At 55.0% G+C, this 13411-nt stretch overlaps 1 protein-coding gene across 1 annotated transcript in view; it reads left to right on the top strand.

Annotated features, from left to right (window-relative positions):
• Positions 1-13411, top strand: part of TMEM108 (transmembrane protein 108) — a 140806-nt gene that overhangs the window by 115044 nt on the left and 12351 nt on the right. The window contains exon 2 of the mRNA XM_037061272.1: positions 9982-11409. Within this exon, the coding sequence (XP_036917167.1) occupies positions 9982-11409 (1428 nt within the window). The remainder of the gene's footprint in view (positions 1-9981; positions 11410-13411) is intronic.

The raw sequence follows: 13411 nt of genomic DNA, 5'->3' as shown, positions 1-13411 counted from the left end.
AATAACTCAAATGTTTGGAATTATTTAAGCATCTTTTATGCTCCCATTTTTCAGAAAACACAGGGTTCCTAGTATACGAGTCAGACAGTGAAGTAGGTGCTGGGTTGCAAATGCCCGAGGGCCCCACAGCCCCAGGGAGTCACCAAAGTGCAGCAGAAACTGAAACCGCACTTCCCAACTGCTGAATTCCTGGCACTGTGTGGGACCTCTCCATCTTGTGTTCCCACCCCTGAAAGCACCCTCAGGTTAGGCATTGTCATCCTCAATGCACAGCTGAGGAAAACAAAGCTGAACTAACTTCCAGGGCCCGACAACTTGGTGCGGGTTGCCCCTAAATTCCACTGACCCCAGGCCCATGCCTTCCAGCTGTGCCCTTGTCTGAAGGGCTCTGTGGGGAGAGGGGTCACAGTATTGGGGACAGAGCGCCCTGGAAGCCCTGGACAGGGAACCCAGTTTCTGTCCATAAAAGGTGAGGGACCCTGACCTTGTCAAGACGAAGTGACAGCTCAGGTTGGGGTCTCAGAGGTGGACACATCACCACCTAGCAGGAAAGGAATGTGGGCAGAAACGCACGGTGAGGATGGACGGGTCTGTGCCCAGCGCCTTCTCCGGCGTCATGTGTGAGGGACAGGCCATCTGGCCCTATGGAAATGACGAATGGCCTCTGGTTTTCAAGCAGCCTGCTTCCTTGGCCAGGAAGTTTGGGACTGCTTCTATCACGTGGGTGGCATTTACCCCGACCCCTCAGCTGGAATTTGCGCAGGTTAAAAAGCCGTGTGTTGAGGGTGTTGGTCCCCCAACCTGAGCACCTTTCAGCTCCGAGCTGCACACTCGGACCCTGCGGATATTAAAGACGGTGAGGCCAGATGGCACGGGGATAGATGCAGCAATAGCCAGGGCATGTTCTTCCTCTCTCCCACAGTAGGTCCAAAATGGGTCTGCGGGTGCACGATCTCACTCGCACGGGGCTGCGGGGAATTGCCGCAAACCTCCCTTCAGCCACGTCCCCTTCCACGACCTGCCTGGTGGGACCGTCCTCACACTCTCCCTGCTGTCTCACCTCTGTGGAACAATTTTGTTTTAATTTTTCAACCTTTGGAATAGTTTTAAGCTTGCAGAAAAGTTGCACCCAGTTTCTTTTGTTACTGACAGCGTACATTTCTGTGGCACATTTGTCACAAATACGGAACCAGCGTAGTACACTCTTGTTACCTGAAGTCCATTCCTTACTCAGAGGGTCTCCATTTTTCCCTAAGGTCTTTTCTCTGTTCCAGGCACTGCCCCCCCCCCCAGGACACCACGTCACACTGAGTCGTCACGCCTCCTTCAGACTTCCCTTGTTTTCGATGGCCTTGGCAGTTCTGAGGAGTACTGCTGAGGTCATTTTCTGAAACGTCCCTTACTTGGTTTTTAAAGTGCTTTTCTTATGATTAGACCGAGGCTGCAGGTTTGAGGGAGGAAAACTGCGGAGGTGAAGTGACGTTTCCACACCAAGGGCATGTCACTGTTGACATGAACCCCGACCGCTGGGCTCTGCACAGGAAAGCGTGGCACTTTTTATGAGTCGTTTCCTTCTGGTTTGGGAGAGCAGAGGGCCGTCCGGGCTGGTGCACTGGTGCTCTTCCCCGAGCCGTCAGCGAGCTGTTCCCTGAATGTTAAGGATTCTGCTGTTTGTTAGAAGCCGAGCTGACCTTTCCATCCATCTCCTTCTGACCCCCGTTTTTATTTGTTTGGGGAAAGTGTTTGAGAGAACATCTCGGGTATGTGGGTTTGTGTCCCTGTCATAGTTGGTTTCCCTCCTCGTAAGCTGGCAGCTCCGCGAAGGAAATGGTCGTCTGTGGGCCCCATGCTGTGTATGCACATGCTGTGTACGCACATGCTGTGTACGTCGTTGACATGCAGGCCCTCCCGCTAGCGCCCAGCCTCCTCCCGGCCCACAAAGCGCACGTGAGCCAGGGAGCCCGTGGCCCTCCCAGTGTGCATCTGCCCCTTCCTTTGGGGGAACCTGTCGCTGTGGACTAGAGAAGCCACAATGTTGTAGAAAGAGCCCGGGATTGAAGTGTTTCCCTTTCCTCGGGTCTGGGCAGGAAGAGAGGGCACTAAGGGAATGCAAGTGAAAACCAGCCTGTTGAGCCCCAGCACGAAAAATGTCTGACGGAGCAATCCAGAAAGACCACTGAAAGAGCTTTAACTGCACTTCTACATGGAGGGTGTCCAATCACTGTCACTGTCCTACACACCACCCCAAAACTTAGTGCCCAAAGCAATAATAATCATTCACAGACCTGTAGTTTGGGTAGGGATCACTCGTCTCTGCCCCTCCTAGACTCAGCCAGGGCAGCTTGCCTGTGGCTGGAAGATCCATTTTCAAGATGGCTCAGGCCTTCACTGGCAAGTTGGCGCTGGCTGCCCTCCGAAAGCTCAGCTGGGACTGAGGACCAGGGCCCCCCGTTCCTGTCCACGTGGGCCCTGCACTGGCTACTCAGGCTTCCTCACAGCCCAGCACTGGCTTCCGAGAGCAAGCACCCAAGAATAAGAACTAGAAAGAAGTGGTATCGCTTTTATGACCTGCCTCAGAAGTCACATAGCATCTCCTCAGCCATCGTCACAAACCCACCTAGATTCAAGGGGAGGGAACATGAGCCCCACCTCTCATTGGCAGTTTTGTTTTTTAATTGTGATCATCACAGCTGTTGCGATTGTTCTTATTCCCTGTCTTCATAAAGCATCCCTCTGCTCACGCAGGGCATTCCTTTGGGTCGGAAATCTCAGTCCCTAGGGTCTCAGCAGCCAGGGTGGGAGAAACCTGGGTGTTGACTCCTACTGCTGCTACAGGCGGCTGCCTTGATCTTAGACCAACGACTTAACCGCTTGTTAGCAGGGGTGTGGCGGGGAGTCTTGGGCAGCAGATGTGTCATTTGCCTGTTTCCTGCTCCCAGGAGAGGCCCCGTGCTGTGTGTGTGCTCACACATGCCTGTGTGTGCTTTTATTAGGAAGCTGTGATCTGTCAGCCCCAGGGCACAGCGCAAGGTGAATTCTGCTGGCTGGGGGCCGTGGGTGTGTCGGGGTACACAGGCCCATCTCACGTGGATTTCCACTTGCAGTGCGTTAGGGATGTACTCTGGGAAACACAGTCCTCAGCCTCGTCAACATCTCCAGATGTTTCTGGAACGCACCAGGTGATGGCCTCAGGCAGCTCTAAGCACCAAGCAGAACCCGTCCTTTACCCTCACGGCCAGCAGGACTTGATGGAAGGGAAGCTTGGAATGTGGCTGCCTGGAAAGAGGGCCATAGCAAAGATCTGCACCCAGAACTCCTCAGTTCCAAAAAGAAGCCAAGGTCACAGGCATGAGTACCTCTTAAGGGCGGCCGCCCAACTTGCCCTGCAATCAGTGAGGAGTGTTTATTTCTGAGTAAGAGACGCGAAGCTCCGAGGAATGAATTGATGTTCAACCTTTAAAATGAAAGAGGACCTTGAAGTTCAGAGGACGGAGCGCTCTAGAGCACGGGGGGCACAGTACAGAAGGACAGTCCTGTGGGTCTGGGCACGAGGGGATCGGAGGCCAGTGAGCTGGCCTGGGTCCCTCCCAGCCCTGACCCCGTGCAGCCGGGGGGCCCAGGGCGAGCCACGTCACTCTGTTGGGCGGCAGCCTTCTTGTCCATAAAGTGAAAGAGCTAGAGTCCAGAGAGTCCTAATCAAAAGTCCCTTCCAATTGAAGGACGATAACCTTGAAGTTAGAAAGGCTCATTCCTGGCCGGATGGTCCGGTTGCAGCCCGTGCAGGAGATAGGCCCCCTGAGGGTCAGATGTGGTATGCTACCTTTTCTTTACCTGTCGAAACATCAGAGGCAGAAGCTAAATTTCTAAGTGTTCTGGTTATCTATCACTGCCAAGCAAACCGCCCCCAAACAGGGCTTAATGAAGTAATAATTACTTTGTTCACAAATGCGAGGGTCGACTGGGCACAGCTAAGCAGCTCTCCCCCGGGTCTCCCGTGGGATTGAGGTCCAGCAGCAGCCGGGCCGCGTCATCTCCCAGGCTCTTCACTCTGAGGTCTGGTGCCTGGCTGGGGCCGAGACAGCGGGGCCTCCTCGGGCCTCCCTCTCACTCTCCACGCTGCCTCTCCACACTCTGCCCACCTCTCTCCCGTGGGGGTCTTGGGGGAGCTGGACTCCCCCAAGAGAAACCTTCAGAAGCTGTGTGACCCTTTCCACGCTGGCTTCTGAAGTCACATGGTGTCACTTTTGCCTCGTCATCCTCATTGAGGAGGTCACAAAGGCCCACCGAGGTCCAGCAGCAGGGGAGACAGACTCTGCCTCTTGGTGAGAGGTTAGGGGAGAACCTGCAGATGCCATGCCTCCAGAATAGCCAAGCTGCCATCTTGCTTCGCCATGGGCGTGGCTTGGAAGGCACCTCAGACCCCTTCGCTTATGCCACAGGTGTAGAGGCAATGGAAACATAACTGGCAGTAGAAGCCTTGGGGGGGATGCTCTACTTGGAAGGAGGACATGCTTCAAATTACAAGGAAAATGAGCTAGAACTCTGTGTTTGTAAGGGGAATTGGACCCCTGTAACAAATATGTCTTGTACGTGTGTGTAAGCAATTTTGAAAGAAAAATCATAGCATTGATTTAATTAATTGAGCATTGGTGTGTGTGACATACCAGGATTGGGGAAGAGGAGAAAACTAAAGCCGAGATCTCTGGCGCTTTTGTTGTACTGCTACAAGTTCCTCCAAGCGACTTGTAAAGTGAAGTGAATTGGCTGGGTCATTAAAAAAAAATACCAAATGTGTCATATATAACCCTGAAATGGGGATAAGAAAACAGGTAAGAGGGAAGAAGAGGGAAGATACCAATAATAGAACATCAGTTCCCAAAGGAGTGTGGATCCTCGCGTTTGGTTGTACGGAGCAGCCTGTAGGGTGGGCACCGAGAGAAAGTGGCCAGAGCATAGACTCGGGGGCAAGCCCCGCCACCAGGTTCTGGCTGCGGCTCACCGTCCCCAGCTGAGCTGTGTGAAGGCCGGCCGGGCCCTGTGGGCGCTTCTCTGTGCTTTTCCTCCATTGCAACGGGGAGCTAATGGTGGTACCCACCTCATCCACTTGTTACAAGGATTGTGTCGGGTATGTAGGAAGCATCAGTAAACATTAGCCATTTCTCTCGTCACCAACTCCCTCCTTACCTTGGCCAGATGCAAATATCATGCCCAATATGGACTGTGGGCAACCGACCAAAGAAACAGGAGGGCCTTTTCTCCCCCTGGGCCCTGGGATGCTATGTGCATCGGAATTCTAGGTAGGAAGAAGCCTTCATGGACATCCGAGCTCCCATCAGCCTACGGGTTTCCACCCCCCACCACCACTTGTTCTTATTCCAACATGCTTTAAAAATTGGTTCCACATTTAAAGCACGTCAAGCTAGATTTTAGTTTTAGTCTCTCTTATATATTTGGAATTAGAACCTCCAGAGGCCATTATGTAAATCAATGCAAATGGCATGCAAAAAGGTCCCAGCCCCAGATTGTGGGGCACAGAGTAAGCAGGGCAGCACAAAGGGCCTGGGATGAAACCTTGCATCTGTTGAGGGGTTGAAGGCCTGGCACAGTTATTGTGACAGTATGCTGCCCTCTGCATTCTGCAGTTGACCTTCGGTGCACCGAAGGAGGACCGAAGGAGAGGTGGACTCTGGTCTGATTTCCACACCGAAGGTGACAGTGGAGGCCAAAGGTGTTTGGGCAGTGCCATGACTTCATAGCAACTTTCATGATGCAAATGAAAGTTGCTTTGAAATAACAGCTGTGATCCAGACTGTCTCCAGCCAGCTGTGTGTTCTTGGGCAAGTGACTACATNAAGAAGCCTTCATGGACATCCGAGCTCCCATCAGCCTATGGGTTTCCACCCCCCACCACCACTTGTTCTTATTCCAACATGCTTTAAAAATTTAAAGCACGTTTAAAGCACGTCAAGCTAGATTTTAGTTTTAGTCTCTCTTATATATTTGGAATTAGAACCTCCAGAGGCCATTATGTAAATGAATGCAAATGGCATGCAAAAAGGCCCCAGCCCCAGATTGTGGGGCACAGAGTAAGCAGGGCAGCACAAAGGGCCTGGGATGAAACCTTGCATCTGTTGAGGGGTTGAAGGCCTGGCACAACTATTGTGACAGTATACTGCCCTCTGCATTCTGCAGTTGACCTTCGGTGCACCGAAGGAGGACCGAAGGAGAGGTGGACTCTGGTCTGATTTCCACACCGAAGGTGACAGTGGAGGCCAAAGGTGTTTGGGCAGTGCCATGACTTCATAGCAACTTTCATGATGCAAATGAAAGTTGCTTTGAAATAACAGCTGTGATCCAGACTGTCTCCAGCCAGCTGTGTGTTCTTGGGCAAGTGACTACATGCCTCCTCTGTCCCCTCTGTGAATGAGGGGTTGTGTTGGGTTACCTCTAGGGCCCTTACACAGTAACAGCTATATGTCTCCCTCCAGGTGAAAACCCTCTGCAGCCAGGATGGCAGGATCAGTTCATTGTCCCAAAGGGTTACTCTGTCCCTGGCTGGTGTAGCTCAGTGGATTGAGCATGGGCCTGTGAAGCAAAGGGTCACCAGTTCGATTCCCAGTCAAGGCACATGCCTGAATTGCAGGCCAGGTCCCCAGTAGGGGACACATGAGAGGCAACCACACACTGATGTTTCTCTCTCACTCTCCTTCCCTTCCCCTCTCTCTAAAAATAAATAAATAAAAAAATTTTAAAAAGATACACATCTGACTTTAAAATTTAAAAAAAAAGAATTACTCTGAAATCTAAAAAAGAAATAGCTAAGAGATCATTTAACAGTTAGTTCTCCTGGAGAGAAAAATACCTTTAGGGTGTGCAAAGGCAAATAGCCTTGCTTACACTGTAACTCTTACAGCAAGAGGAACTCAGCCCTGCACCTCCTGGCTGGGAGGGTCCTAGCCCCCGGGATGCTCCTGGTGGGAGAGTCGGGGCATTTCTTCCCCTGCTTATTAGAAAGCACCCTCTGCCTCTGGAGGGCTGCAAAAGTGCTGGAGGTCAGGGTTGCTCCTGTCCCACCCAGGCCTATCACTGGGGTCACTTGGGGGCTCTCTGAAAGCTTGGCACTGACCTTCCTGCTCCCACAAGATCGAGGTGCCCTTGGTCTCCAGCCTCTGGTTGTACCGTATACATCTGGTGCTCCGCCCCAGGGATTCTCTGGGGGAGCCGTGGCTGGCAGCCACCAGCTGGGGGCAGGTGTTACCAGGGTGCCCCTCTCTGACTCAGCCCCATGAGAGGAAGTGAAGTGGCAGGGGCACCCACGGAGCACCTGTGGGCCGGCAGGGCTGGGAGCTGCCAAGTAAATGCTCATCTTACGTGGACAATTTGGGGTGCGTCTGCTCGGCCCCTCAGACATCCCAGTGAATTTGCGTTGCCCACTCTAATCAGCTCATAACTCGCCCTTAGATTCATTTTTTGTGTTTCACTCATCACAGCTCAGACTCCCATCACTGTCCCCTCAGATCACTTCCCAAAATAAACTGCCTACACACAAGTCCCTGTCTCCACCTCTTTTTGGGGGGGAGTTGGGCAAAGAAGTCTCTAATGTAAGTCATCTAGGCTGCCATACGAAGTTCCCTAGACGGGGAGCTTCAACTACAGAAGTCTGCTTTCTCAGAGTTCTGGAGGCTAAAAGTCCAAGGTCAAGATGCTGACCATATTGGTTTCTGATAAGGACTCTTGGCTGCTGAGCTGCCCTCTCACCGTGTCCTGCGCAGGAATCCAAGTGCGCCTGGCATGTCGGTGGGCCCTACCATTGTTGTAAGGGCCCGGTCAGGTTGGGTCAGGGCCCACCGTCGTGGCTTCATTTTGTCTTAATCACCTCTTCAAAGGCTCTGGCTCCAAGCACAGTCACACTCTGAGGTACTTGGGGTTAGGGCCCCCACATAGGAATCTGGGGGTGCCCAGTTGGGTTCACACAACACTTATATCAAACCAAGGCACTCAGTCCAAACAGAGGCTTATAACGGAATGTCGTCCCTCAAAACATCAGAGGTCTCAATACCAGTCCCTGTGGGACAGTCTAAGGCACTTACCTGTGGTTTAAGCCACAAGGGAGAGACCGAATGACCCCGAAGGGGGGGGGGGGGCCTTGTCTCTTCTGTGGGTGCAACTCCACGCCCTCTTCTTCCTCTTTCTGTAGCATCGCAGATGTTCACCCGGGAAAAGTATGCATTTTGGATACAGCCTGGTTTCATATACTTCCAATACTGTGGGGCTCTGAACATGTTATTTAATCTCCCTGAGCCTCAATTTTCTATCCCTTCCCGTGGCTGAAAGGATTAAGTCAAGCATCAGAGGCTGGGCTGGAGCAGGTGCTCAGTAAACAGTTTTTAGGGTGTATTTGAATGAGTGGAGCACACTGTTGATACATGGGCTAGATCACAAATGAAAGCTTAGAAAAAATAGGTTGTTAGGGCAAATTGTCGGTCCAAGAGGTCGTGGGTGCTACAGTCTCTGTTGGACCAACTGTCCCCCTAATTCACAAGTGCAGGGTGAGGGGGATACCGGTCTACTCCAGAACTCCACCCCACCCCAAAGCTGGAGGCGGCCCCAGTGGTGATCCTGGGCCTTGCTTCAAAGGTGGGCCGGGAGGTGGTCGCCCCCTCTCTGCTTCCTGGAAGCTCACCAGGGCCCCTGCCTTCCCCCGACTGTCCCGGACTCCAGGAGTCACCCCCAGGGCCCCAGCTCCAGCCATCAGTCCTGCTGGACCATGGTCAGGGAGGGAGGTTCCAAGAGAGTGACGGGACAGGGACCGATCCCTGCTGTGCTGTAGCCCAGGCGGCTAGCAGGGCCGGAGGAGGGGCATGCAGTGGCCAGGACGGGGCTCCTGTGAAGGAGTTCCGGGGCAGGATGAGGCCCTGGGGGCCGCTCCTCAGCAGGGCACACCAGCTCTTTCCAGGCCGTGCTGTGCAGGGGTGGCCTGTCTTCCAGTCTGTAGTCTGAACAGACCCCGTGTCTCACATTTATGTGAGGTATTATTTTGAAAGATAGGCACCGGCTGTTACTATTAATAAAGTCCACACAAGTCTAGAACTGTTTTTAAATTTGTTTTTTTCCTTGTACATTTTATGAATGAACCAAAAGCATACTACTGACCTTTGGGCAAAATCCATGACTTTCTTTTAATCCTCAAAAGGGCTCCTTCTGTGCAGGAGGTCTGGGCATCAGCAGTGGTGTCCCAGAGTTCAGCGCCATAGGGGAAGCAGTAGGCACTGACGACAGCCACAAAACCAGCTGACCTTCGTGGGACACCCCCTCCGGGCTCTAATCAGTGCCTCACAGGCACCCGGTCTGGTCGCCCTCCTCTGGCCCCCCGTCCCGTGTGTCTGTCAGTCTCCAGTGGCACTGGGACATCTCCCCTAGTTGTAGGATTGTTCGTGGATTTGTGGGAGCAAGCTCAGGGACAGAGACTGCCCTGTCATTTTTGGGGCCCTGCGGGGTCCAAAAGAGGGCAGACCCTCCTTAATTGTCAGGTGGGCATGAATGAACAGAGGCCTGTCTGCTTGTTGTTTTGAGAAAAGACATGGGAGCTGGCCAGCTCGGCCCACCTAAGCCTCCCTCGTCTGATGCAGGGCAGCTCAGACAGAGCCACAGACTTCCCTCTGGTCAAGCTGGCCTTGACCCCACCCTGGCTGTGGAGGGCTGGCAGGTGCTCAGAGACCACACGCTATCTCCCAGCCCCAGCCCCAGCCTGTTTGGAGAAGCTGCCTCGGGCAGAAGGCTGGTGGCATTTGGGAAAGGCTGGGCCTGGCCACTTCAGCTGCCCCTGGTTCCCCGGGGCTGGTTATCCTCCCAGCAGAGCTGGTGGGCACCTACCTAACAGACCTGCCGAACTGCCCTGCATCTGATGCGGGGGCAGCTCGGACCTCAGGAGTGTTCCAGTGCTCCCCACATGTTCACCTCTTCCCCCTGTCTCCCCCTCAGGCTTCCTCCTGACCTTGGCCCTGACTGAAGCACCGGTATTTGCTGCCCAGGAACCATCTCCCAGGGAGTCTCTTCAGGTCCTGCCTTCAGGCACCATGGTGACAGCACTGCTCAGCTCTGCCAGACACTCATCCTCGACGGCTGTCCCCACCTCTGTGATGACGCCAAGCCCCCGTCCTAACGGGTCCTTCTCACAGGCTGAGGCCCCTGTGGCAACAACACCACCCTATCCAGATGGACACCCTCCTGCAAACACCTTCTCCACCACTTTGGCAACAGCAGCCACCCGTCATGCTGAAGGCCCCCCAACCACAGGGCCCCTTCCTGCTACCGTGGCAACCACATCCTCCCACTCAGAGGGCCACCCCCTGGGGGAGGCTGGGCCCACCATCCTGCTGACAAAGCCGACTGGAGCCACCAGCCGCCCCGCCACCGCACCCCCCCGAGCCAGCACCCGCAGGCCCCCTAGGCCCCCAGGCTCTTCCCGAAAGGGGGCTGGAAGTTCTTCGCGCTCTGTCCTGCCTGTACTCAGTGGCCACTCAGGAAGAAAGGAGGGCCAGTGGGGAAGAAACCAGAGCTCCACATATCTGGGGCAGAAGCCGGCCCTGGGGAAAATCTTTCACTTCTACAAAGGCAACTTCACAGGCTCGGTGGAGCCCGAGCCCCCCAGCCTCACCCCCCAGAGCCTGCCCTGGGATTTCTCCTCCTCGCCACAGACCCAGGCAGCGACCACAACCAGGGCGCCCGGCAGGACCTCGTGGGCACCAAGCACCGCCCCCTCGGTGCACACGGAAAACAAGCCCAGCCTTAGCAGAGCTGACCAGGGGGGTGGCCCCACCTTCACCAGCCAAGGGAGGGCGCCAGGGGCCACAGCAGCCTCAGGTGCCCCTGCCAGTCCGCAACCCGCCCCAGTGCCTTCTCAGCGCCCCCGTGCTGACCCACCCGGCAGCACCAGCCACAGTGACTCCTGGCTGGCTGTCACCCCTGGAACCAACAGACCTCTGTCTGCGAGCTCTGGGGCCTTCATGGCCGCCACGGGGCCCACCCAGGCTGCCTTCGATGCCAGTGTCTCAGCCCCGTCCGAGGGCATTCCTCAGGGAGCATCCTCCACAACACCCTCAGCCCCGCAGGCCCCGGCCCACCCCCCCGGGGTCTCAGAAAGCACTCTTTCCCAAGCTGAGGAGGAGGCCGTGGCCACCCCCGCCGTGACCAACAGGGTACCCAGTCCTCTCTCCACAGTGATGTCCACGGCCACCGGGAACTTCCTCAACCGCCTGGTCCCTGCAGGCACCTGGAAGCCTGGAACAGCAGGGAACATCTCCCATGTGGCCGAAGGGAACAAACCCCAGCACAGAGCCACCATCTGCCTGAGCAAGATGGACATCGCCTGGGTGATCCTGGCCATCAGCGTGCCCATCTCCTCCTGCTGTGAGTGCCCGCCCTGTCCCCGTTCCTCCCTCCCCTCCCTCCTCTCCCTCCACCACATCCATTTGTCCATTCCCAGAATCCCTTTGCCCCAGAGGTGGAAGGTCCCCACTGAGTGCGCTGCGAAACTTTTCAGAATCCCAGGGAACAGGTCGCAGAACAAAAACCAGGGCTTCTCGTGGCCTCGGTCCTCGGCCCTGCCAGGCCGTGGCTCAGATGCCCACTCGCCATAGAGGCACAGCTCCCACAAGCCGAGGCTGCCCATAGAGGCAGTCCAGTTCACCCCTGCCTTTTGCAGGAGGAAGTACCAAGCTGGAGAGGCCACGTGGCCCACTCAGTGCCCCAGAGTTGGCGAGAGGCAGCCTGGGATGAGAGCCCTTGGCTCCTGTCTTCCAGCCCAGAGCTCTAGTCAGGACACCACCCTGCCCCCAAGGTCACCTGCTGATACCGCAGTGACAGGGCAGCCAGGCCCTGGTGAAGTCGGCACCTTGGCAGCAGACCCCGCGCCTCCTTCCCCTGCATCACTCCCATCTCCCTTCCATCTTCCTCTCCTCCCTGGGCTCTCCCCCGCCTTCCCCGAGAAGGAAGAGGAGATGAAGCTTTGACCCTGCAGGAAGTTCTATTAGCCTTGGCAAAATGTAGTTGTTGCACCTAGATTGAGGCTTCAGAGTCACCTGTGGGTTTAGCTGCTCTCCCCTCCTCCCCAGTTCCACTTGTCTGGGCAGTGTGAGCTGCACAGTGTGGACCTCACCTCTGTCCTTTGCTGCCGCTGGTGTTGGTGGAGAAGGGCTTTCCCCAGGTGACCAGCACCTCCTCGCTGCTGCCTGTCACCCCTTTAATGAGGAGTTGGAAGGCTGGCTCCCTGATGTCTCCATAAAGAACCTGACATAATCCCTCAGCACCTTCGGGTGCTGTTTATGTCTTGCCCAGGTACCTGACCCTAGACTCTTCGAATGTCCCCAGTAACCTCACAGGAACCCACACTGGGCTCAGCCTCAGCCCACCCCCAGGCAGTTACCACCCAGCCTCCCTCTGAAGCTGTGCTCCTCACTCACTGGACAGCCCATCCGCCCTCCGGTGGTTACGCAGCTCTCCCGGGGGCCTGACATTGGCCTCCTTGTAATTTCTCCTCTCTGGTCTCAAGCCATGCCCTCTGAAGCTATGCAAAGCCAGTCATGTTTGCAGTGGCTCTCTCACGGTCAGCCTCCTCTTTTTCCAAACTGCTTGTCCCTGTGCCAGCAAGTCTCTTCACGGGACTGCATGGCACTGGCCTGCCCCCTGCCCCCTGGGTGGTCTCCAGTTTATCCTTGCTCCCAGAAGGGAGAGGATAGCACTGCCCATGCCCGGCCCCATTCTCCCCATTCACCCCATTCAGGCAGTGCACACTGGCGTCGGCTTTGTTGGCTGTACACACTGCCTCGTTCCACCATGGGCTCACCCAGGTCTCTAGAGGGACGACACCCAGAAACTTCACAGGTGGTTTGAACATCAGGGCAGGAGGTGCACACCTTTGACGCGAACGTGGTCTCTGCTTGGCATTGCACTCTCACAAGACCTTCTTAATCTGGATTCTGGATCCTTTCCAGGAGCCGCCTCTCCCAGCTTTCTGTCTCCTAGTGGAGAAGCAGCGCAGACCTTCCACGTCGGGGGTGGCGGCCTGCTTCTGCCCAGGACCTGGTTCAAGGGCAAGTGCAAACGTTTGCAGATTGCCTCTTTGCTTGTTTCATTAGGCAGCTTTCTTGTCTCTCCCGGAAACACACACGTGCTCGTAAAACTGTGGTTGCCCACTTCTAAAGCAGAAGAGTGATAATGAGAAAATATTGCACTATTAGCCAATAAATAATTGATAATGGTCATATTGGAGAAGTGACCACATGAGAGGCAGCGTTCTAACTTTCCATTCTTTTTAAGTGTCTAGAGGCTCTCGTTCACAAAGTGAGTTCCCATGATTTTTAATCATTCCAACCTTAAAACAGACTAGCCAGAGGAATAAAATAAAAGACAG

The sequence above is a fragment of the Sturnira hondurensis genome, unplaced genomic scaffold, assembly GCF_014824575.4.
Source record: "Sturnira hondurensis isolate 20B ecotype Veracruz unplaced genomic scaffold, ASM1482457v3 Scaffold0013299, whole genome shotgun sequence".
In the NCBI taxonomy this organism is placed as follows: domain Eukaryota; kingdom Metazoa; phylum Chordata; class Mammalia; order Chiroptera; family Phyllostomidae; genus Sturnira; species Sturnira hondurensis.
This window is presented reverse-complemented; position numbering and strand designations above follow the sequence as displayed.